General features: G+C 41.1%; 1 protein-coding gene across 6 annotated transcripts in view; it reads left to right on the top strand.

The window, feature by feature from the left end:
• DNMBP (dynamin binding protein) overlaps positions 1–22,896 on the top strand; it is a 111,104-nt gene that overhangs the window by 36,329 nt on the left and 51,879 nt on the right. For all 6 annotated transcript variants that reach the window (XR_007471342.1, XM_033425775.2, XM_033425772.2 and 3 more), the window contains exon 4: positions 7,057–9,060. Coding sequence is in view for 5 of the 6 variants with exons in the window: in XM_033425775.2 (XP_033281666.1) it covers positions 7,057–9,060 (2,004 nt within the window). In the remaining variant the exon portion in view is untranslated. The remainder of the gene's footprint in view (positions 1–7,056; positions 9,061–22,896) is intronic.

Here is a 22,896-nt window from a genome sequence, read left to right as displayed (position 1 = left end):
ACATACTATTTATTAATGCATAATAGTAGAGCAGGAATTACAGTATGCAAATTAAGAGAGAGATGCAAAACAGCCCCATTGCTATTCAACTATTAGGTAATGTTATTAAAGTTCTCATCAGAACCAGTTTAAAGGGAAGTGGTTTAAAACGGATGGTCATAGCCATGTCTCAGTGATATTCCAAGTATTTCTCACTTCTTACACTCTGATAGACATATGAACGTCTAAAGAGTGACTAAACAGTTTCGGCACATGTACTTGATTAAGTCCATACATTTCTGCATAAGCACAGAAGCCAGTAGTGTTCCACAAACTGAAGCTTATGATCAGTGCAATTTTATGATGACTCACAACAGTCATCAAAATTGTATAATTTATTAGGTATGTTATTACTGTTGTTACTTACTCTTTTGAGTATGGCACTAAAGGGATAGGCTTAATTTCTTAAACTGTGTACACATATGGGAGAGAGAGTGCAGAGGTGGGGAGAGAGACCTAGCAAAGTCCCTAACCCTTAGTCAGTGAGAAGAAAGGAATATTGGGCTTTGACCTTAATCCTCAAAATCAGCTTTCAGAGTTTCTTGCCTTCACTTTACACTAAGCCTCTACCTCTGTTCTGTGTGCTTTTTTGCTAATCCACGTTGGGAAGACAGACAGAAATAGATGAAGATGTTATAGGAGGGAGCCTCATCTGTCCCTACTCACAGCTCTCCCATAGGGGGGCTGAGTCCACGTCAGACCAATCAGAGGGTCTGGTGGAAGCCAAGGCACAGTGGCTTCCACCAGAGCTGTGCAGAGGATGTGGGTGGCCTGGCATTGTTTTTTCCTACACCTGGTTCCTGGAGCAAATACTGTGTATGACAATGTACTATGTGGGAATATACAGTATGTCTACAACATTTGAGGAATTTGAGGAAGTGGCTTCTGGAATTAGTTTTTTTGCTTCATAATATATCTTGCATAGTCAAGTCTTAGGTACTAAACAGATTTTCTGCTGAATGCCTCTCCTGGGAAGACTGGACTGATGTGTTCTGAACTTGATTTGAAGTTAAAATCCACCTCAGGAATCCCAGAGCCACCTGAGATTCTCAGGAAAACCCTGGTGTGGACCTTTCAGCCACAAGTCACCTCTACCAAGACTGACTCAAGGTCAGGCTGGGTCCTGGAGTCTGTAGATCTTATCTTGACTATCTTTTAACAAGTTAAGGCTGTGGAGCTGAAAAACATAAGCAGAGCTCAAAAGAAGAGGATGCAGGGCAGGGGGCATACATAGGAAAAGAGAGAATAGAAAGAGATGTACTAATTATTAGTGGTTTTATCTTCTGTGATATTGTGCTGCCAGTAAACACATTGACTATTCAGCTCTCTTTCCTTCTATGCTGTTCACATATTTTAGCTCTGTAGGTCTTCCGATTTGAACATAATAATAGCCTTTGAGGATGGGGAAAGTAGGTGTATCTATACAATTTGTCTTTTTCTGGGAAGTTTAGCTTGAGACACAGAAATGATTTTAATTCCTCTTGTTTTCTATATATATATAACAGATATTTTACTAGTTAGAAACAAAACCACTAAAAAAAATGAAAGTATTGTTTTATACTATATATAGTTTATGACTTGAATCTAAGTCTACTGCTTGGAATGGCCCTTCTACTTCTTAGACTGAAAATGGCCCTTCTGCTTTTTCCGTTAGATCAGTGTCTCCGCTCATGAGTATATACATTCCTTTATCCCTGTCCTCTAGTACTATTAATCCAGTTCCCTGTTGTTTCTTTGCCTTTCCTTTGGTCCTTCAGTGTAGCAGTGAAGCTTCTCCTCTTCTGTGATTTAATATATGTCAGGAGGGATTTGGAAACCTTTAAGAGCATGTGGGATAATGTTTGAGATCTGTTTTGTTTTACCATGCTGCCTTTAGTTGTTATTTACTTACCTTTCAGAAATATCGAGAGTTATAAGAGAAAAAATTATATATTTTAACTATAAAATTATATTATTAAAAATATATATGTATTTAGGGCAGGCAGTATAGTTTAGGGGATAAGAATTCTGATGGCCCTAGATTTAAATCCAACTTCACAACTCAATAACTGTGATTCTGTACTAATTACTTAAGTTCTTTTGGCCTCAGTTTCCTTGTCTACAAATAATAATACCTACATCAGGGTAGTTGTGAGGATTAAATGAGGTTATACATGTAACGCATCTGGCAGAGGGTAAGCACTCAATAAAGATTAGCTATTTTATTATTCTCAACCTAGGATTCTTGGGGTTCATGGATGTGCTTCGGGGGACCTTATTTTCTGATAATTATGTGAAATTTTGTGTGTATGTACATTTTCCCTGGGAGATTCTATTTCGAATCCAGACCACCAGTAGTTCTTCCAGCAGGTGTCACCCTTTCTCCTTTTCCCGAAGCTTTCTATTTGTTTTGGTCTGTTCCCTGTATTTTGAGTTATATTTAAATTTAGAAACAAGTTTGTCTCTTAGATCAATGTAGGTGCTGTCCTAGAAAATAAAGAGGGGGAAAAAGAGAGAAAAAACAAAAACCAAAAACAAAACAGCAAGGAAAAGACAGAGAAAGGAGAGAAAAAAGTGAGAGCGATGAAATATTTAATTGCCTGACACAACACAGAATGCTTATCCCTTGCCTATAAGCTCATGCTTCTAGGCCACCTCTCAACCCCCAGAAAAGACCAATGAAAATTAAATTGATAAACTTATTTACAAATAAATAGATAAATGATAATTATCAGTTAAAGCACTTGTGTCATAAGTCTGTGGTGCCATGTGTGTGAGATATCAGGATTTAGGTTCTGATATGGCTCGTGTGGAAACCCAGGTAAAGAGTGGTAGGTCTGCATAGAGTACAGAGTCCCTGGGCAGTAGATTTCAGTGAGGGACTTTATCCTGCAGGGTCAAACTACTTACATTCAGGTTCTAGGACGTTCATTCTTTCTTATCATCTTATTCTTAATGCATTTCTTGTTTGAATAAAAAAATCTAACCAGAAGAAACAAGCAGCGTGGTGGCTGGGATTAATCGTGCATAAGTAAAAGGCTCAGGCTGACCCTAAGAGTCACCCCACTTCCTATTTTTTTGTTCACTCTATTCCAGGAGTTCCTCATATTGTTGTTCTTGAAGTTTAGAAATGATCACTAAGCAGCCTCTATTCCTAAGGCATAAGAATGCAAAAAACTCAGTAACAGGGCTGTAAAATAAAAGTGTTCACCAAAATTATCTCTAAAGTGCTTTTCAGGGCCTAAATTGTGACTTAAAACAAACAAACAAAACCTTTATTATATAGAAATAATCAACAGAATGACAATCTGCCAGGTAACAAAGCTTATCAAAACAGTCACCCAGGGAGTTCCCTGGTGGCCTAGTGGTTAGGATTCCAGCCTTTCATTGCCATGGATCGGGTTCGATCCCTGGTTGAGGAACCGAGATCCTGCAAGCCGCATAGCACGGCCAAAATAAAAACAAACAAAATTGTTTTCGGACTTCCCTGGCAGTCCAGTGGTTAAGACTCTGTGCTTCCAGTGCAGGGGACATGGGTTTGATTCCTGGTCAGGGAACTAAGTCATGCCGCATGGCCAAAAGAAAAAAAAAGAAAGAAGGAAAGGGAAAAAAACAGTCTGAAAAAAACAACTGAAAATAGGAAAACAAACCCTATTATAAGGGTTTCATGAAGATTTGGTAAAACAAGAAAATACTCTAATTCTGCAGGTTTAAAAAAGCCAGTTCAGGGCTTCCCTGGTGGCGCAGTGGTTGGCAGTCCGCCTGCCGATGCAGGGGACGCGGGTTCGTGCCCCGGTCTGGGAGGATCCCACATGCCTCAGAGCGGCTGGGCCAATGGGCCATGGCCGCTGAGCCTGTGCATCCGGAGCCTGTGCTCCGCAACGGGAGAGGCCACGGCAGTGAGAGGCCCACGTACCGCAAAAAAAACCCAAAAACAAAACAAAACAAACAAACAAGCAAAAAGCCAGTTCAGGGACCTCCCTGGTGGCACAGTGGTTAAGACCCCGCCTGCCAATGCAGGGGACAAGGGTTCGATCTCTGGTCTGGGAAGATCCCACATGCCGTGGAGCAACTAAGCCTGTGCGCCACAACTGCTGAGCCTGCACTCTGGAGCCCGCGAGTCACAGCTACCGAGCCTGCATGCCTAGAGCCCGTGCTCCACAACAAGAGAAGCCACTGCAATGAGAAGCCCACACACCGCAATGAAGAGTAGCCCCTGCTCGCCACAACTAGAGAAAGCCCGCGCGCAGCAACGAAGACCCAATACAGCTGAAAGGAAGGAAGGGAGGGAGGGAGGAGGGAAGGAAGGAAGGAAAGAAGGACAGAAGGAAGGAAAGAAAGCCAGTTCATTTCAAAGCCAGGAGAGTGGGAGTTTTGGCATGCTTTTATTCTTTTTTTTTTTTTTTTTTGGCTGCGTTGGGTCTTCGTTGCTGCACGCTGGCTTCCTCTAGTTTTGGCGAGTGGGGGCTACTCTTTGTCGTGGTACACGGGCTTCTCATTGCGGTGGCTTCTCTTCTTGCGGAGCATGGGCTCTAGGCGCGTGGGCTTCAGTAGTTGTGTCACGCGGGCTCAGTAGTTGTGTCACGTGGGCTTTAGAGCGTAGGCTCAGTAGTTGTGGCACATGGGCTTAGTTGCTCTGCGGCATGTGGGATCTTCCTGGACCAGGGCTCAAACCCGCGTCTCCTGCACTGGCAGGCAGATTCTTAACCACTGTGCCACCAGGGAAACCCACGCTTTTATTCTTAATCACCAAAAGACCTACTGTGTCTGAACAGTAGCCATGTCTCCAGTGAATTCCCTCTGTGGTCCTGATGGAATGGCCTTAGAACTAGTGGGGGAAAAAGTCACTTGTAATTCTCAGGACCCCAAGCTCTGACCAATGGATTGAATCAGGAATTAAAGGAAAATAGAAATACAGGACCAAGACCCTATTTTCAGGGACATCTAAGCAAAACAGCATGAAATCAGTGAAAATGTATTGGGTGCCTACCAGTAAATGCAAAATCTTACATTAGAAGCTGTGTAGTATATAAAAATACAAGTGTCAAAATTGTTGATATAAGTGATAATTTCTTTAGTAGGCTACAGATGGCCAAGATGTGTGTAGGCTTCTAAGGTTTCTCAGGGAAGCATGCTAAGGTTTCAGATGGAGAGGAGAGGCTTCTGTAGGAGACAATGAAAAGTCCCCTTGTGTGGAGTAGGGTCTCAGAGGTGAGATAATATTGGATAGCGGGGGATGGGGCAAGGGGAGGTTGTGACTGGATGTGAATACCAGTTTGCACTGAGGTGAAAACATAAGAGTAGCCTTTTGGTAGCTTAGTTAACTAAACCTCTTTGGAGAGTGTCCACAGCAAACTTATTTTTTTAAACATATTTCCCGTAGTAAGAATAGGATATATAGAGTAGAAGCCTTAGGCGGTAGGAAGAAGCCTTCATGCCTCATGGTAAACGTTTGAGCAGGGGAGGGATATGATAAAATGGGTACATTTGTAATCTTAGTTTGGCATGAATCATTTGGTAGACTGGAAGAGACAGTGTCTGGGGCGAGGTTTAAAAGAGTGAGATATGATGGGAGTTGGATGAGGTAGCAAAGAGTAAGTGACGAATGGAATAAATATTTTGAGAGAAGAAATTAGAGGACAAAAGGAAGTTAGAAGCGTGGAGCTAGTTAAAAAAGTTAAAACTGATGATCTACAAAATGAATAGTTCATAATCAGGTAATCAAAAGTTTGCTGCAAAACAATTTGCTGCAAAACTATAGGGTAATTTTTTAACTGGGACAAATCCTTTCCTCACCTTCTTCAATAATAAGGCAGATGCTAACTGTTTAGCTTATATTTTGTGAAGATAGCCTGAAACAACAATATTGGATCTACTGGTTATTTTCAAAAACAAACTGCTGATTACTAGAACATTCTTCTAAGATTTCATTATGATGTATTTTCAGGATAAGGATAGTTCAAGAAGGGCTCTAACCAAGTGAGAGAGTGGCATGGACATATATACACTACCAAATGTAAAACTGAGCTAGTGGGAAGCAGCCGCATAGCACAGGGAGATCAGCTTGGTGCTTTGTGACCACCTAGAGGGGTGGGATAGGGAGGGTGGGAGGGAGGGAGAGGCAAGAGGGAAGAGATATGGGGATATATGTATATGTATAACTAATTCACTTTGTTATAAAGCAGAAACTAACACACCATTGTAAAGCAATTATACTCCAATAAAGATGTTTAAAAAAAAAAAAAAAAAAAGAAGGGCTCTGGAGAAAATAAATGAACAGTTTGTTGTCCACACCCTACACTTCCAACCCATTCCTGAAGATTCTTTCTTTGTTCGATCTTTGATATTGAATATAATTTAGTGTGAGAAATTAGATCCATCTATTCAAAGGACTGTAGTGGCCATGACTATATTCTTCATCATTTATAAATGAATCCAGTGGTACAGACTATTGCTGGTAGTAGCATTTCTCTAACTTTTTGATCTTAGGGTGCCTTTACATTCTTAGAAGTTTTTGAGACCCTAAAGAGCACTTGCTTGTGTGAGTCTATTGATATTTACCATATTAGCTGTTAAAGCTGAGAAATTTTTTAAATTATCAATTTATTTTTAAAAACTCATATTAGCATTAATTACATAAATAACAGTTTATGAAAAATAACTAGTTTCCTAAACAAAAAAAATTTAGTGAGAAGAGTAACATTGGTTTGCATTTTTTGCAGATGTCTTTAATACTTGGTTTAATAGAAGAAATCTAGATTCTTGAATCTATATTCAGTTTGCCACGTTACATTGTTTTGACTGAAGTATATGAAGTGTATGAAGAAAATATGATAGTTTTGACTTCACAGACCCTCTGAAAGGATCTTAGGGATCCACCCTAAGTGTCAAAAAGTGTTCATGCACTTAAAACTCTAGGTTTATATTCCCTTGAATTTGGTAGCTATTTAAGATGATGAGTTGCACTATTAGTTATACCAGTATCCTGCTGAGGTGATAACCGAGGTCATTATCTTTGCTTCTCTTCTCTTTCTTCAGGTGACCTAGTGGTTCTCGATGGCACTCCCACTGCCGGCTGGCTGCAGGGCCGGAGCTGCTGGGGTGCCCGGGGCTTCTTCCCATCCTCATGTGTTAGGGAGCTCTGCCTCTCCTCACAGAGTCGGCAGTGGCACTCACAGAGTGCCCTTCTCCAGATTCCCGAGTATTCAATGGGACAGGCCCGGGCACTGATGGGGCTCTCTGCCCAGCTGGATGAGGAGCTGGACTTCAGAGAAGGGGACGTGATTACCATTATTGGAGTTCCTGAACCAGGCTGGTTTGAAGGGGAGTTAGAGGGTCGAAGAGGCATTTTTCCGGAAGGTTTTGTAGAGCTTTTGGGGCCCCTGAGGACTGTGGATGAGTCAGTAAGTTCTGGAAATTGCGATGACTGCATTACTAACGGTGAAGTAGATACCAACACAGGAGAAGAGAGACAGCCAGAAGAGGAAGGCGAGCAGCCAGGCACCTACGGGATTGCCCTCTACAGATTCCAAGCCCTGGAGCCAAATGAGTTGGATTTCGAAGTAGGCGATAAAATCCGAATCCTGGGGACCCTGGAAGATGGCTGGCTAGAAGGATCACTGAAGGGCAGGACAGGCATCTTTCCTTACCGCTTTGTAAAGTTATGTCCTCAAACAAGGGTGGAGGAAACCGTGGATCTGCCACAGGAAAGCAGCCTCACCAACATCCCTGACACATCTTTGGATTGTTCAGAGGACTTCTTGGAAGTAGAAGGAAAAATACATGAATCTCATGAGTATAAAGCAGAGAAGTCCAACTCAGTTATTTCTGAAACATCCACTTCCCCACTGGAGCATCTGACTTCTGAGTATGAAGAAGACAAAAACTCTCACTGGGACGTGGGCACCTCAGAAGGGCCCCCAAGAAGCACAGGTTCAGGGCACGAACAGCTTCTTACCAAATACTCTTCCACAAAGGATCCTTCAGAGGTGGTAAATGGTGTTACGTCCCAAACTCCAGTACCTTTTCATCCCGAATTGCAGAAAAACCAGTATTATTCTATAGGAGGAGGAAGCAACCCCCGCCCCAACCAGTACTCTGACCGTCTTCCTCTAGAAGCAAGGACTAGAGACTACTCCAGCCTACCTCCCAGAAGAACATACTCCCAGCCGAAAACCCTTCAGAAGCCAGTGCCACCTCTTCATAGCACCTTTTCCCGTTTAGCCTCCAGGGCAGTCAGACCCAGCCAGTTGAGCCCTCAGCTCCAGGGCATGGCGAGGTATGTGAAAAAGCACCTCACACCCAAAGAAAATGCTTCCAGCTTTTGCTCTGCATCAGAGAGATCAGAGATGAAGCCTGGTCTGCAAGACGAGACACCTGCTGTGGAAGCAGTGGCACTTTCACAGGGAGATGGCAAAACGGACCTGGATTCTAAGTTGACACAACAACTGATAGAGTTTGAGAAGAGCTTGTCAGGACCCAGCACAGAACCAGATAAAATTTTGCGCCACTTTTCAATCATGGACTTTAACTCCGAAAAGGATATTTTCCGAGGTTCCTCGAAGCTGATCATCCAGCAGGAGCTGCCTGAGAGGAGAAAGGCTCTAAGGCCACCGCCACCCCGTCCCTGTACTCCAGCATCCACTCCTCCCCATTTGCCAGTGGACCAGAGCCTGAGACCGGACCCACCCTTGGCAATGCGACCCTCTCGCCCCGCTCCCCTGCCTCCCTCGGCCCAGCAAAGAACGAATGCAGTACCCCCCAAGCTCCTAACCTATAACCGTCCTGGCTGGGAGAGCCTAGAAAAGGAGGGCCCTGAGAACATGGAGAAAACTTTGGACCAGACTTCCCAGTGTCCCTTAGTCTTGGTGAGGATTCAGGAGATGGAACAGGACTTGGATGTGTGCTGCAGGGCTCAAGAAGAGCTGAACTTACCGCTGGAGGAGAAGCAAGAGGAATCACTAAGGGCAGAGACCCCTGAGAATCTTGAGTTCTACGAGAGTAACATTGAGAGTTTGGACATGGAACTCCAGCAACTTAGAGGTAAGTGATGAGGAGGTAGTATATACTTGTTTCTTGACACCCACAAGTCCAAGTAACAGCCTACCCAGGCTTTTAGGGATGTGTTACCATCTATGATGGACAATTAAGGAATGGTTTGCTTTTTATTACCTAATTTCTCACTCTGTCACCACAATTAGATGGCTCTGTCTGAATGTATCCTATGACCACTATAACCTCCTAACTCCATTTGCTGCTCAGGTAAAAAAGCTCAGACCTCAGTGACATTTATACCTCCTATACCTCTGTGACATCCATAGCAGTTGTGCAGATGGAAGTCCCCAGATATAACTTTCTTTAACCAGACTCTGCTCAGGACTGAAGACTTCCAGGCTAAGACTCATGAGAAAACAGTATGTTGTATCTTTGTGGTCCAGGGACTAAGTTTCAATAATAATAACAAACATTTATTAATGTATTAATAAGCATTTGTCACAAAGAATCTTCACAGCTACCTTGAAGGTACTGGGTTAATTCATTTGGCTACTTTATAGATGAGGAAACCAAGACTTGCAGAGATTAAGTAGCTTGCTAAGGGAACCGGGAATCGAGCCCATGTCTTTAACTACTATGGTTTACTGTTTCCCACCTTGCACATTCAAAAATTGAAATGCTGTCTCTTAACTTGGGGGTGACCAGGCTCTGGAGACTTCATTTGTATTCACCAGCCTATCAAGAGAAATAATTTATAAAGTAGGAAGAAGAAAAGAGTGAGATAATAGCAACTGGTCTAGAGCCTGAGGAGAGCATGACTGCATGCCCTTTGGCATGCGTGCCAGAGAGCTCTGAACCTACATGTCCTTAGGAAAGTCAATAATAAAAAGCACTCTGTGGATCTAGGAGTTGCAGGATCCTAATAAATAAAAACAAGGTAATGGTGGCCCAGAGAGACTAAATCAAGATGGCAGACCAAGTACACATACCAACTTCCCCTTGTCCTTTAGATCTCTAAAAGTGAATGAAAAAAAAAAATAATAAATTCCAAGAAGAAAGAGTATTATCAGAAGGCCAGAAGTCGAGTAACTTTCTGAAAGATGGAAAGCAGACGGATTACAGAAAGAGAGGAAACCTCTGTCTAAAATATGCTCAGGCAAGAATTGCTGTGCAAGTGGGCACAGTTCTGCGGGAACTCCAAACTCAGAGGCATGGCCCGGGAGGATGTCCTGGAGCACATGCAGGGTGATGAATTAGGGACCAGCCAGATCACTGGGCCCCTGGGTCATTTGTGCTCAACAGGGCAGTGGTGACATTTGCTCTCAAGGTAAAGCACGAGGGTGAGCACCTAGACATGTCCTCAAGAGGGTGTTCATTTAATATGAGTATCTGAACTCTTGGGGAATGCCAGATGCCTTGACGATTTCAGAGTGCCTGAAAAGGAATCCTGGGGGAACTTTGGCTCAGCACTACATCCTCAAAGACATAGCAAGCCCCAGATTCTCCATCACCTTCCATACATACAAGTTTTGAGATATACTTGTAAACTGTTCTTGCATTAGACATACAGGTGACAGAACAAAACTCTCCCAAATTCCAGGTAGCAAAAATTTCTCAATAATGATACTTATTAGAATTAGTAGTGTTCCAGAGAAATATTATGTCTTCTATGCATAAAAACAGTGTGCAGTGTTTTTAAAGGACTATATGGAGTAATGGACTGGTACTGAGGGATGAAATTGGTATTCTTTTTTATTCAATTGACCTTCTTTTTCAGGACTAATAATTCAGCTGGTGTTCTTACTATGTTTTTGGTTTTTTTTTAAGTTCTAAAAGTTTAATGCTGTGAAAGACCAGCAGTAGGTATGTATAGTCTTAATCAGGAAACTGTTCTTTATTTGCATTCACCAAATACAGCATTGGCTGTATTAATATTGACTTGATTGCTTTTCAATAGGTGTATTATTTGTATCAATTGCTAGTATGATGAAATTACTTATTTCTTGCAATCACTGACAGTTCCTCTTAAGGTCATCTTTTTCTGTCTTCATAAAAAGTATATCCAGCAATACAAGAAGTCCCTTGAAAGAGGCAGAATTAATCAGTTTGAGCACCAGGCTTTACCCCTCCAATCCAGTCCCATACAATCTCTAACCTTGAAATTTAAGGCATAAGATTTAAAGAACTTTTGATACAGTATTTATCTAATCCTGATTGATATTATATTTAGTTGTTTATATGCCTCTCGATGAAAATTTTAAGCCTAATGAAAAGACAGATACTGTACATTAGTTGGTTTGTCATTTCCCACACACCTGGTATAGTATCCAACAGGTAGTAGACTCAGTAAATACTTGGTGAATTTAGTTTAACTGAATGAAGTTGAAGTTTCTGCTCTACCTTCCAGAACTTTCAAAGATCTCCTTCCTCCATTGTTACTTTGAACTTGGACTACTGGAGAGCTAAGGACTGTCAGTGCTGAGATGCTGGTCCCCTTGTCAGACACAGTCAATGGTAGCAAAATAGTCCAGTGCTGTGCCAGACCCAAAATTAGGTTCTTTATTGTAGCTATTGCTCCTCCTTCCTCTTCTTTTTTTTTCTTCTTCTTTTTTTAAATAAGAAGATGTATGGACAAATGCCTAGCTATGCTTATCATGTGGTAGGCATTTAATAGGGGTTTGAGAAATTAGAAGAAATATAATTAAGAAGCACTTCTAATTGCAAGACTTAAGTATAAGAAGAAAGGGTATGGCTTTATTTATTTGAACTGTAGTCAACTGAGGGCTCTGGTTTGTGCTTGGTGGTTTTAGAGCAGGATACACGTGACGGTTTGGTTTACATTCAGCTCCACCTTATGCATATAAGTGTGAATCTAGTTAGATCAACAGGGAATACATTGAATGGATTCAATTTAAGTATAGGATGGTATATAGATTTACATATAGCTCACACTTAAATATATATAGCCTTTATACTCTTCTTCATATTGCTCCTTAAAACTCTGGAATTATTATGTCATGAGGACTCATTTCCTAGAAGCTGTATTTTTTTTTCAAATCTGATATGTTACCTTTTATAGTTTTCTGTTTCCTGTAGGTATCTTTCAGCTTGTTTTTTATTTTCTTTACCTATGGTAAGAATAGTTATTTTATAGTCTGCATATGATAATTCCAAGATATTAAGTCTTAGTGGGACTGTTTTTGGTGTCACATGGTTCTCATTCATGTGGTCTAGACTCCTTGTGTGTCTGGTTACCTTTTACTGTGTGCTAGTCATAGTATTTAGAAAACATTAAGACCGGAGATGAAGGCACCTGTCTCCAGAGAGGATTTGCACTTCTTTCTGTCAGCTGCTTCTGGTCAGCTAATGTTTCCCAATTCCTGAAGGATAGTAATCTTTGAGATTCAGGAACAAGAAATTGGAATTCCTGAAATTATAAATTATTCTGTATTTTAAAAAAAACTTTATTTACGTGTTCTTAAGTAATAACAGTAATGACTGTAATAATCAACAGTGAACAATTTTCCTGTGTTAGGATTATACTAAAAGTTTCAGAGATTTTATGTATATATACACATATATATGAAATAAATGCATAATTTTTTATTATTATGAACCAAAATATTATGAGATTATATATTTTAATGACATGTAAAATTATTCTCTACCTGATAATTAACTTTGAAATATTTTTTACTTTTTTTTTTTAATTTTATTTATTTATTTTTGGCTGCGTTGGGTCTTCGTTGCTGCGCGAGGGCTTTCTATAGTTGCAGCGAGCGGGGGCTACTCTTCGTTGCGGTGCGCGGGCTTCTCATTGCAGTGGCTTCTCTTGTTGCAGAGCATGGGCTCTAGGTGCCGCAGGCTTCAGTAGTTGTGGCTCGTGGGCTCCAGAGCGCAGGCTCAGTAGTTGTGGCGCACAGGCTTAGTTGCTCTGTGGCACATGGGATCTTCCCTGCCCAGGGCTCGAACCCGTGTCCCCTGCATTGGCAGGCGAATTCTTAACCACTGCACCACCAGAGAAGTCCCTATTTTTTACTTTTTACTTTAAAATAATTTTGGATTTATAGAGAAGTTGCAGAAATAGTAGAGTTCCCTTAACCCTAATATCTTACATAACTCAAAAATATTTATCAAAATTAGAAAATTAACATGATACTAGACATCTGATAATATAAAACATTAAAATAAGGGAATATTAACACAAAATAAATGTTAAATAAAAATAATTTTAAAACTGTAAAATCATACCACAAATATTTAGTATTTAAAGTGATTTTTAAAACAAAATTTTAAATACACAAAGTATTAGTTGCCCTGTCTGATGGGATTGATCTTTGTTTTGTGACTAATATTCCAGACATAGAAAAAAGTTTCCTTTGATGTTGGTTGAGTGTTAAGAATGTATCCAAAAACATCTTCAGGTGGGGCCATTAGGGTACATGTTGCTTTGCATAAGCTCATAATCTTTCTTTTTTTTTTTACAGACAGGTTTTCTTTTTTTATTTTCTAGCAACTATTTGCATTGAATATTTCTTTTTTTAAAATTTTAATGAAGTATAGGTGATTTACAATGTTGTGTTAATTTCTGCCGTACAGCAAAGTGATTCAGTTATACATATGTGTGCTTATATTCTTTTTTAACAGTGAAAATATTTTGTCTACTTGCTCTGATTTTGACTTTGCCATTGGAATCAATATTGTTTTGCTAATTCAAATTTTAGACAATAAATTTATGACAACATTCACATCTTTGAAAAATTTTTAATTGAAATAATTAACATACAATATGATGTTAATTTCAGGTAATACAACATAATGATTCAATATTTAATATTCACATCTTCTCTGCATTTCTCTTGTTAAAATACTTACAAAGAACTGTAACCTATAGCAAATACAAACACTGGAAAACACTGAGCAAACATTTTTGAGTAGTATTAAAATAATGGAACATTTGCCTCTGAGCAAGATTCAATGCTACACAGAATCATGTGTCAGAATTGCCAATTTAAGGACTTATTTTACGTCTAAAATTTGATATTTCTTGGACCATCACTTACAAGGTTTATATAAAATATACTGTGCAAATAAGCTTATTAGTATTTATTTATTTTTTATTTTTATTTATTTTTGTGGTACGCGGGCCTCTCACTGTGTGGCCTCTCCCGTTGCTCCGGACGCGCAGGCTTAGCGGCCATAGCTCACGGGCCCAGCCGCTCCACGGCATGTGGGATCTTCCCAGACCGGGCCATGAACCCGTGTCCCCTGCATCGGCAGACAGACTCTCAACCACTGCGCCACCAGGGAAGCCCCTTATTAGTATTTATTTTATTTGCAAGAGTGACTCACTGTTAGCGCACAGGGCCATGAACACACGTGCTTTATAAACACGTTCATAACATAGCAACAGTTACAAGCAATACTAACTGATTAGATCCTAGTCACTTTTCTCCTATGTACTTTTGTCCTGGTCAACCTTAATCTTTACTCTGTAGGTCAGTATTTTCTGCTCTTGCTTTCAACTTGACACTGGTAGATTCTTTCAAACCAGTAATGTCCCTACATTTATTGTTAAGCTTTATTCTCACAGAAAATTATAGTATTTTCTCCTTTTTTTCCAGATTTCTCGGCTGATTTTTTCTTACGATTCAGAAATCGTAAGATCGTAATATAAATTATATAAATATTATCGTAATATAAATTCCCTAAGCAACGCTGAGGAGGAATTCCCACGTGGAAACGATATCATTCTCAGTCCACCTCCACCTTAAACTAATTTCAAGGCTTAAAGTACCTTGGACGGTGAAGGTATTAGAGCCTGAGATGTAATTTTGCAGGAGGGCTGGTCCAGTTCTGATTCTCTCTCAGGAGTCTCTGGAATCTTAGCTTATTTACAGAAAAGGTCTCCTTTTAGACTCCTTACCTTGCCTTGGGCTTTGGGTTATCGACCTCTTCTCCTCAGAGGGCCATTGAAACAAAAGCTGAGTTTTCTGGGACTGGTAGATGCCCCAGGGCATTGTAGTTTCTGTGGTTATTTACCCCTCTGGATTCTAGTTTTCCTTTTGGTTTTGGCCTGTACTCTACCATCTTGTCATTGATGATAGTTTTAAGATTTTTAAATAGTTCGTCTAACTTTTTAAGCTTTCTTTCTGTGAGATGGTTGGCCTAAACTTCAATTATTGGAAATAGAAAGTCCTTTATTAGTAGTTTTAGATAAGCTAGTGTTTGGCTATGTCTGAGAATTGGGAGTTTTAAGTCTGGAATTATCATGTAGAGTCAGGGTGGAATACTAGGAGGCATTTGTGAGTATAGTGTGTTGGGGACGATACGTCATTGTAGGCTTCAGGATGGTATCGAGTCAGTCACTCATTCATCCAGCAAATGTTGGTTAAGTTTTTACCATGTGCCAGGCCCTGTGTTAAGGGCAGCGTATATAGTAATAAACATAGATGTGTTGTCTGCCTTCCAGGAGCTTCTGGTCAGATGAGTTGCTAATTAACAAGTAGAAGTCCATATCTAAAACACAGTACCTTACTAGTTTGGGAAAGAATTCTTATATCTGAGGCATTCCAAGGAGTCTTCAGAATAATAAATTGCTTAATAATTTAAGCATATAATAATAATTGAGTTCCCTGGTGGCCTAGCGGTTAGGATTCCGGGCTTTCACTGCCATGGCCTGGGTTTAATCCCTGGTCGGGGAACTGAGATCCCGCAAGCTGCGGGGCATGGACAAAACCAAAACAAAACCAAAAATGATACCTTCAAATCTGATAAATAGTTTGGCTTCTGAAGCAGTAGAAATATTCAGCGTTAGTCCACAGACTTTTCAGATTTACCAGTACAAGTTACTTTTAGAAGCCCTTATTAGAACTACATCCTGTGGCCCTGAGAGAATCTCATTTTAGCATATCATAGTCCTTTTCTACCTCGAGGAGAGGTTCACATGCCTGAATTGGACAGTCAGGGTTGTACATTCATTTCTTTACTCAGCAAACATTTCTTCAGCACATAGTATGACCCAGGCACTGGCTATACACTGATTAATAAAAAGGATATAGTCATAGTATCATTCATATTTGTGTATCTTTGAAACTCTAGTGATCATACTGATATTGACCTCTGTATTTAATCACACTGTCTCTCTGTCTTGCTGCCTTTGAATTATGGCCATAGTTAATTTCTGTGTGGGCCAAGACCCTGTTGTTCTAAATCAGTGCAGTGGTTGGTAAATTGTAGAGTCAGCCTCTTCCGCATCAGGAACCTTGCTCCTAAACGTCTCCCCTTAAGGTAATGCCAGGAAGAAGGTTGGCCAGAGACACTCGGGGTAATTTTTAATTTGAATTTTAAATGACTGTTGCACATCAAATCAGAATATGTTTTTCAGGAAAGTAACATTTTCACCAAGATATTGGGTGAGATCTAAGGTCCACTAAAGAGAGCCATTAGGTTAACCAGTTGGAGAATGACTGATATGGAATAATAACATCTTTACACTGAAGTGATACATAATATTCCAGACAGATTTATAAAATTGAAAGTATGGTTTTTCTACATACAGAAGCAATTTATTATTCTGAAGACTCCTTGGAATGCCTCAGGTATAAGAATTCTTTCCCAAACTAGTAAAAGGTTATAGAGTTTAAAAGGTAAAACGTTTTGTGGTCTTTTAAGATATAAAAGTTCATGTAAAAGAAATAATGATTTTTCTTTCTAGTTTGTCAGTACATAAGAAAAAACCCAATATCCTCGGCTTTTGTAACATCTAGTTCAGGGTGTTGGCTCAGTAAAAATTAGCTCAGTTACTTGTAATGGATTTTATCTTGGTATATAAATCCATAAAACAGCAACCATAGTCAGAAGCCATTCAGAGTCCATGTTGATTCAGGACAGAAGCTAGTTTTCCTTTTAGGAGACAGGGTTTAATGTATGTCAAGAACCATAGCTAGGAATGGTTAACTTATAATTAGCCCGTGACTCACTAGTCTTTGCAGTTTGTAGTGTGGCTTTGTGAACATTTCTTCACCTCAGCTCCAGGCAGAGGGGTGGAGAAACTGGAATAGCTCCAGGGACTTCAAGTATGGGTTTCAGATTTCACCCAGGCTTTGCAGCACTTAGTGAGAGGACCTGCCTCTAGCTAGCCTCCTGCCTCAGCCACAGGCATTCCTGCTGCCACTGGCTACCTGAGCGTGTTGACTACTACTGTTCACTTTACCAGATGTAGCAAGACCCCAAAGATGAAAAACTCTGGGGCAGTCATTTATTCAATAAATACTGTTGAGCTCCTGCTATATTCCAGGCAGCGTTCTAGAGTTATAGCAGCGATCTCTGCCCCCATGGGGAGAGACAAACAATAAGTAAAAATATGCGTATTATTAGGAGGCAAAAAAGCCTATGGAATCAGGGAAGTGACTTTTGAGTGAAGATCTGAATGATTGTAGGAAGCCAGCCAAACCATTTTGGGGGGTGGGGGAGATTATTTCAGGCAGCTAGAACAGCAAGTATAAGAGTGTGCCTGTTGTTTGAGGAATAGCAGGGCGGCCAGTTCAACTAGAGCAAAGGCATGGGCTTTGTAGCCCATCATTCGGAGTAAGACGAGAAGCCCCAGGAAGGTTCTGAGCAGGGGAGCAACATGATCTTAGAACTTTACAGAGTCACTCTGTGGCGTTGAGAAAAGACAGAAGTGCAGAGGCAGAGAGACCAGTTAGGAGGCTACTGTAGTGATCCAGGCAAGAGGTGATGGTAGCTTGCACCAGGATGGCAGAGTGGGGTTGAGGAGAAGTGCTCAGTTATTTTGAGCATCATATATAAGGTATATTTGAGTTGGAGCCAGTAGGACTTGCTGGTGGATTGGATGTGAGGTGAAAGAGATGAGGATGACCCTGAGATTGAGCAACTGGAAGGACTGGAGTTGCCAATAATTTCTCAATTAATGGTGAAGAGTGCAGGAGATGCTGGTTGGTGGGGGAGTGGGACAAGGCAGAGGTCAACTGCACAATTTGATACACAGGCCAGAGTTCAGAGGAGTTAGGCCTGGAGACATAAATTTGGGACAAATGAATTTTGACAGCACATAGACATAAATTCTTTCAGCACATAGACATTATTTAAAGTCATGACATTTAATGAGATTACTTAAAAAAACAAAAAAAGTATAGATAGAGAAAAAGAGAAGAGGCCCAGGGAGTGAGCTGTCTGGAAGATAGGAACGGAAAGAGTAGGATGATGACAGCAATTATAAATAATTGAGCGCTTATACTTTGTCAAACAATGTGCTAGGTGCTTTTATACACTTTTTCCAGTTCCCCAAATTGTCCACATCTGACAGATGAGAAAACTGAGGTTTGCCGAAAGTCTCACAGTTGGTAAGTGGGAGAGCCAGATTCAGATTCAGGTGGGTTTCACTGTACAGCTGTATGTACATTCTCACTGTGCCACAGCGAGGTGGCAGTGTGTTTTGACTTAAGGAGGGATTGCTTGACCTCTGAGAGTGGGTGGTAGGAAGCAACAGTTGGAAAACTCAGATCTACAAGTGCTCAAGGTGGAAGGATCCCAACTGACTCTTGCCAACTTACTTCCAAAATAATTTATGCCAACAGTAACATTTTTAGTACTCTGATTGGTTGAAAACTATTTGCTAAATTACATATATCTGTGGATTTAAGAGCATATATGTATGTATTGACATATATATTTTTAAAATATTTAATCCTTCCTCACAGATATACTTTTTTTGTTGTACGTGGGCCCCTCTCACTGTTGTGGCCTCTCCCGTTGCCGAGCACAGGCTCCGGATGCACAGGCTCAGCAGCCATGGCTCACAGGCCCAGCCGCTCCGTGGCATGTGGGATCTTCCCGGACAGGGGCACGAACCCGTGTCCCCTGCATCGGCAGGTGGACTCTCAACCACTGCGCCACCAGGGAAGCCCCAGATATACTTTTGACTGTTGGCTTATCATGAAGTTACTTAAGTTTCCAAAGTGTTTACTCATTCATACTAGTAACATCCCCAAGCTGCTCACGGTTTCCAGTTTCTCTATTTGAACCCTCACCTAACTCACCTTTAAGTGCATCATAAGGTTTAAACTCTAAAACATCTTGAATGCTTCTCACAGCCCTGTCCATTTAGAACATCCTTCAAAGTATATCAGATCCCCCCCAACACCTCTTATTTTCCTGTATTGCAGTCTTTATTTTTCTTTTTACAGTGCTCTCAGACTCTTTTCTCTGTTTCTGCCTTCCCCTATCCCAGTCAGTTGTCTTTTCATTAGTCCATAGTCTCTTCCTTTACTGGGGAACTTACTTTTTGATCTTAAGTATCTGTCTTCTCCCTCATTTCCAGACCCTCTTCCCACTTAGCTGGAGGCTGTTGCTGTATTGAGATCCCTCAAGTTACTTTAACCTTAATGATAGGGTCTTCTTTACAGCTCCTCCTAATTAACCCTTAGGCTGAGAGGCAGCTGCACTAAGAGTGGAAACCACATTCCTAGTCAAGGAATTTCTTGAATTCCTTCTGTGTGCTAGGTAACTGGGTACAAAGGAAAAGACCTGGGGCTGCCAATGTTGGGAATGTGGAAGACAAGGGAGATGAACTAGCAAAGGAAAAGGAGCAGCCAGTCAAGTGAATGAAGGAAGAGCTTCAAGAAAGAGGAAGTGACTCTGTCCAAAAGCTACTGAGAAGCCAAGTAAGATGAAGTCTCAGAAATGACCATTGGATTGGATGACCTTGTCAAGGGCAGTTTCAGTAAAGTGATAACAAAGGGATAAAAGCCTTATTGGAATGGATTAAAGATAGAGTGAGAGGTAAGGAAATAGAGGCATTGAGTATTTGGCTTGCTCAAGTCTTTCAAAGCAGAAGTTCTTTGTAAGATGGGAAACAGGACTTCCCTGGTGGCACAGTGGTTAAGAATCCGCCTGCCAGTGCTGGGGACACGGGTTTGAGCCCTGGTCTCGGAAGATCCCACGTGCCGCGGAACAACTAAACCCGTGCGCCACAACTACTGAGCCTGTGCTCTAGAGCCCGCAAGCCACAACTACTGAGCCCGCGTGCCACAACTACTGAAGCCCGCGTTCCTAGAGCCCGTGCTCTACAGCAAGAGAAGCCACCACAATGAGAAGCCCGCGCACCGCAACAAAGAGTAGCCCCCGCTCACCGCAACTAGAGAAAGCCTGTGTGTAGCAACGAAGACCCAATGCAGCCATAAATAAATAAAATTTAAAAAAAGATAGGAAACATTCATAGGCTCATGAGACTGATGGTTAGAGGGGGCACACTGAAGTGCAGGAGAGGGAGGGCCTAATTGCCGAAACAAAGTCTTTGAGGGGTCAGGAGGGAGTGGATCAGTGAACCAACAGAGAGAGAGAGAGATTGGCCTGTTATCAGAGCAGAGACAGTTCTTCCATTCTAACAAGAGGGAAAGCAGAGCAGGTGGGTACAGATGCAGGTAGGATGGTAGATTTGATGGTGAAAAGATGAAGAAACAGGCTTAGAGAGCTTAAGTAACTTTCCCAAGATTATACAGCTAGTTAGTGGCAGAGTCAGGATTCAAAAAAAAGCACAGCCTGTGCTTTTAACTTGTAAGCTCTCCTGCCCTCTGCCTCGCATCTAGCATGTGCCCAATAAATATGACCACCATCAGCTCATTAAACATGGGAGTACCTCTCGTGCCCCACGTACAGAGCTGTGCTGGAGATTGGACTTGGTCCTTGCCCTCAAGCTTTCAGTGTAATAGAAGGAGGTAAACAAGTATAATAAAGTAACAGGTAAGATGAGAGGGATATTTGCATGGTGCTCTGGAAAATAGCAAGAACTATGGGAATCAGAGAGCGTCACTGGGGCAGAGTCTTAGAAAGTGAGGAGGAATTGATCATCAGGCTGGAGGAACCACATGGGCAGTTACTGAGATACTGTGAAAAGTTTAGGTAATTACCTGTTCTTACTAGATTTATTTATTTATTTTTACTGTCTCCTCCCTTTTGTTCCTTTACCTTTCCTCTACTTTCTGCCTCTTTTCTCTCATCCTTCAAATCCTGCTGCCCCACCTTCACTTCTAGCATTATGTTCGGAGAATTTCTATCCAGGGATGGTCATTGTAGCTGATCACCCACCCTATAGTAACCAGTAACAAACATCATGGCAGAGTACTGCTCAGGACTTTTGAAGAGGGCCTGTGGAATGTGACTGTTGTTTCAAGTGAAAGGGAAGATAACTATCTACAAAGTTGTATTTCACCAGTAGGACTAGGACTGAGAAAAATAAGAAAGTTATTTCTCTGTTATCTCCTCATTCCCTTGGGCCACATTTCTTTGCACACAGATTTATCACATGAAAAGTGCAACCCATTCACAGCTTTTGATTAGTTCTGGGTCTCAGTAATGAGGCAAACCTGAGGCAGTTTACATTTTTATACAGACTATATCTTTAAAGTCCCACAGGCAGTAGGGCTTAGAAAAAGAGAAGAGGGGGTGAGGTGGGGAGAGGGGAGCTCCATATTATAACCAGCTCTTCACTCTCCACTCATCCAAAGGTCATTTCTTTTTACCTTTGTGTAACCTTTACTACTGGATTATTTTTATAACTAGTATCCTTCTTACCTGTAATTTATCCTCTTTTTATCTGTTCTCTTGGTCGATTTACTAGGTGTTTCTTATCATGCTAGCTTTATCAAAGACTTTAAGTTGCCAAAGGAAACTCTGTTTTCCATAACAGGGAAAGATAAATCTTTACTTTTAACTTAGAAATAAGTAAGATCATAGAATTTTAGATTTAAAGTGGCAGAGAAACTATTAACTTCTTCATTTTACACTAAGAAAACTGACAGCCAGAGGTTAAGCATAGCTACAAACTGGTTATTAGCAGAAATTGAACTTCTAGAAGCTAGCTGTCCTAATTCCTCCTCCCATGTGCCCTCTTTTACACTGTTCCTCTGTGTAACTCATAGTCAAAGCTGTCCTCCCAAATTATGTTGTCATCCTGTTGGTTTGTGAACCAGACCACAGTCTTTATTGGGTTTAGGCAGTAGGTTTTAGATTATTGAGCCGGTCGATACTGGACAGTCTTTCTGTAATGTGCTGGTACAAGTGCTCATCGCAGTTGGGTGGTGAGGTTCAGCACTGGGGCAGGGTGGAAGTAGGCCAGGACTGGAGACAAAGAGGGAATGGCAGTGTGGGGCGAGGTGTGTGCACACTTGCCTCGGCAGTGGTCCACCCCTGAATTAGACCATGATAGAGTATACTTGTTTGTTTACTTGGTTTGAGGGAAATTAAGGCTTTCCTACGTTTTTGAGATACTCCTCTGAGTCTAGTGCCGTGAAGTCAGACAGATCTGGGTTCAAATTATGGCCCCTCCTTGTACTAGTTTATGTGATCTTGGACAGGTTTTTCAAAGTCTCAGAGATTCTTCATCTGTGGTAAAATAAAGATAACATAATATCCTCCTTACAGTTAGTGAAGATCAAAAAGCATTTATATCAACTTCCTAGCCCCTCATCCTGATCCTGGCACTTAATACACACTTGACAACACGGCAGCTGCCAGGGCTGTTGCTACTACTGCAACAGAACTATGGAACAAAAACCTTTGCATGAAAATCAGATTTAACAATCTAGAGGTTCATTCAGTAACTATTAGTGTAGAACCTAAAAGGTGTGTAACAGCACATTAGGTATTTGAGGAAAGGAAAAAGGAGTTGCGAGGAAAATAGAAGCATGGATTTTTAAAACTGGAGGAATCAATGATGTCATTGAGGCCAGCCGCCTCATTTTATAGATGGGTCGGTTGAGTCCCAGAGAGAATAAGTGGTTTACCCAAGAGTAAACATCTCATTATTATTATTATTATTATTTTTTTTGGCTGCATTGGGTCTTCGTTGCTGTGCACGGGCTT

The sequence above is a fragment of the Orcinus orca genome, chromosome 14, assembly GCF_937001465.1.
Source record: "Orcinus orca chromosome 14, mOrcOrc1.1, whole genome shotgun sequence".
Classification (NCBI taxonomy): domain Eukaryota; kingdom Metazoa; phylum Chordata; class Mammalia; order Artiodactyla; family Delphinidae; genus Orcinus; species Orcinus orca.
This window is presented reverse-complemented; position numbering and strand designations above follow the sequence as displayed.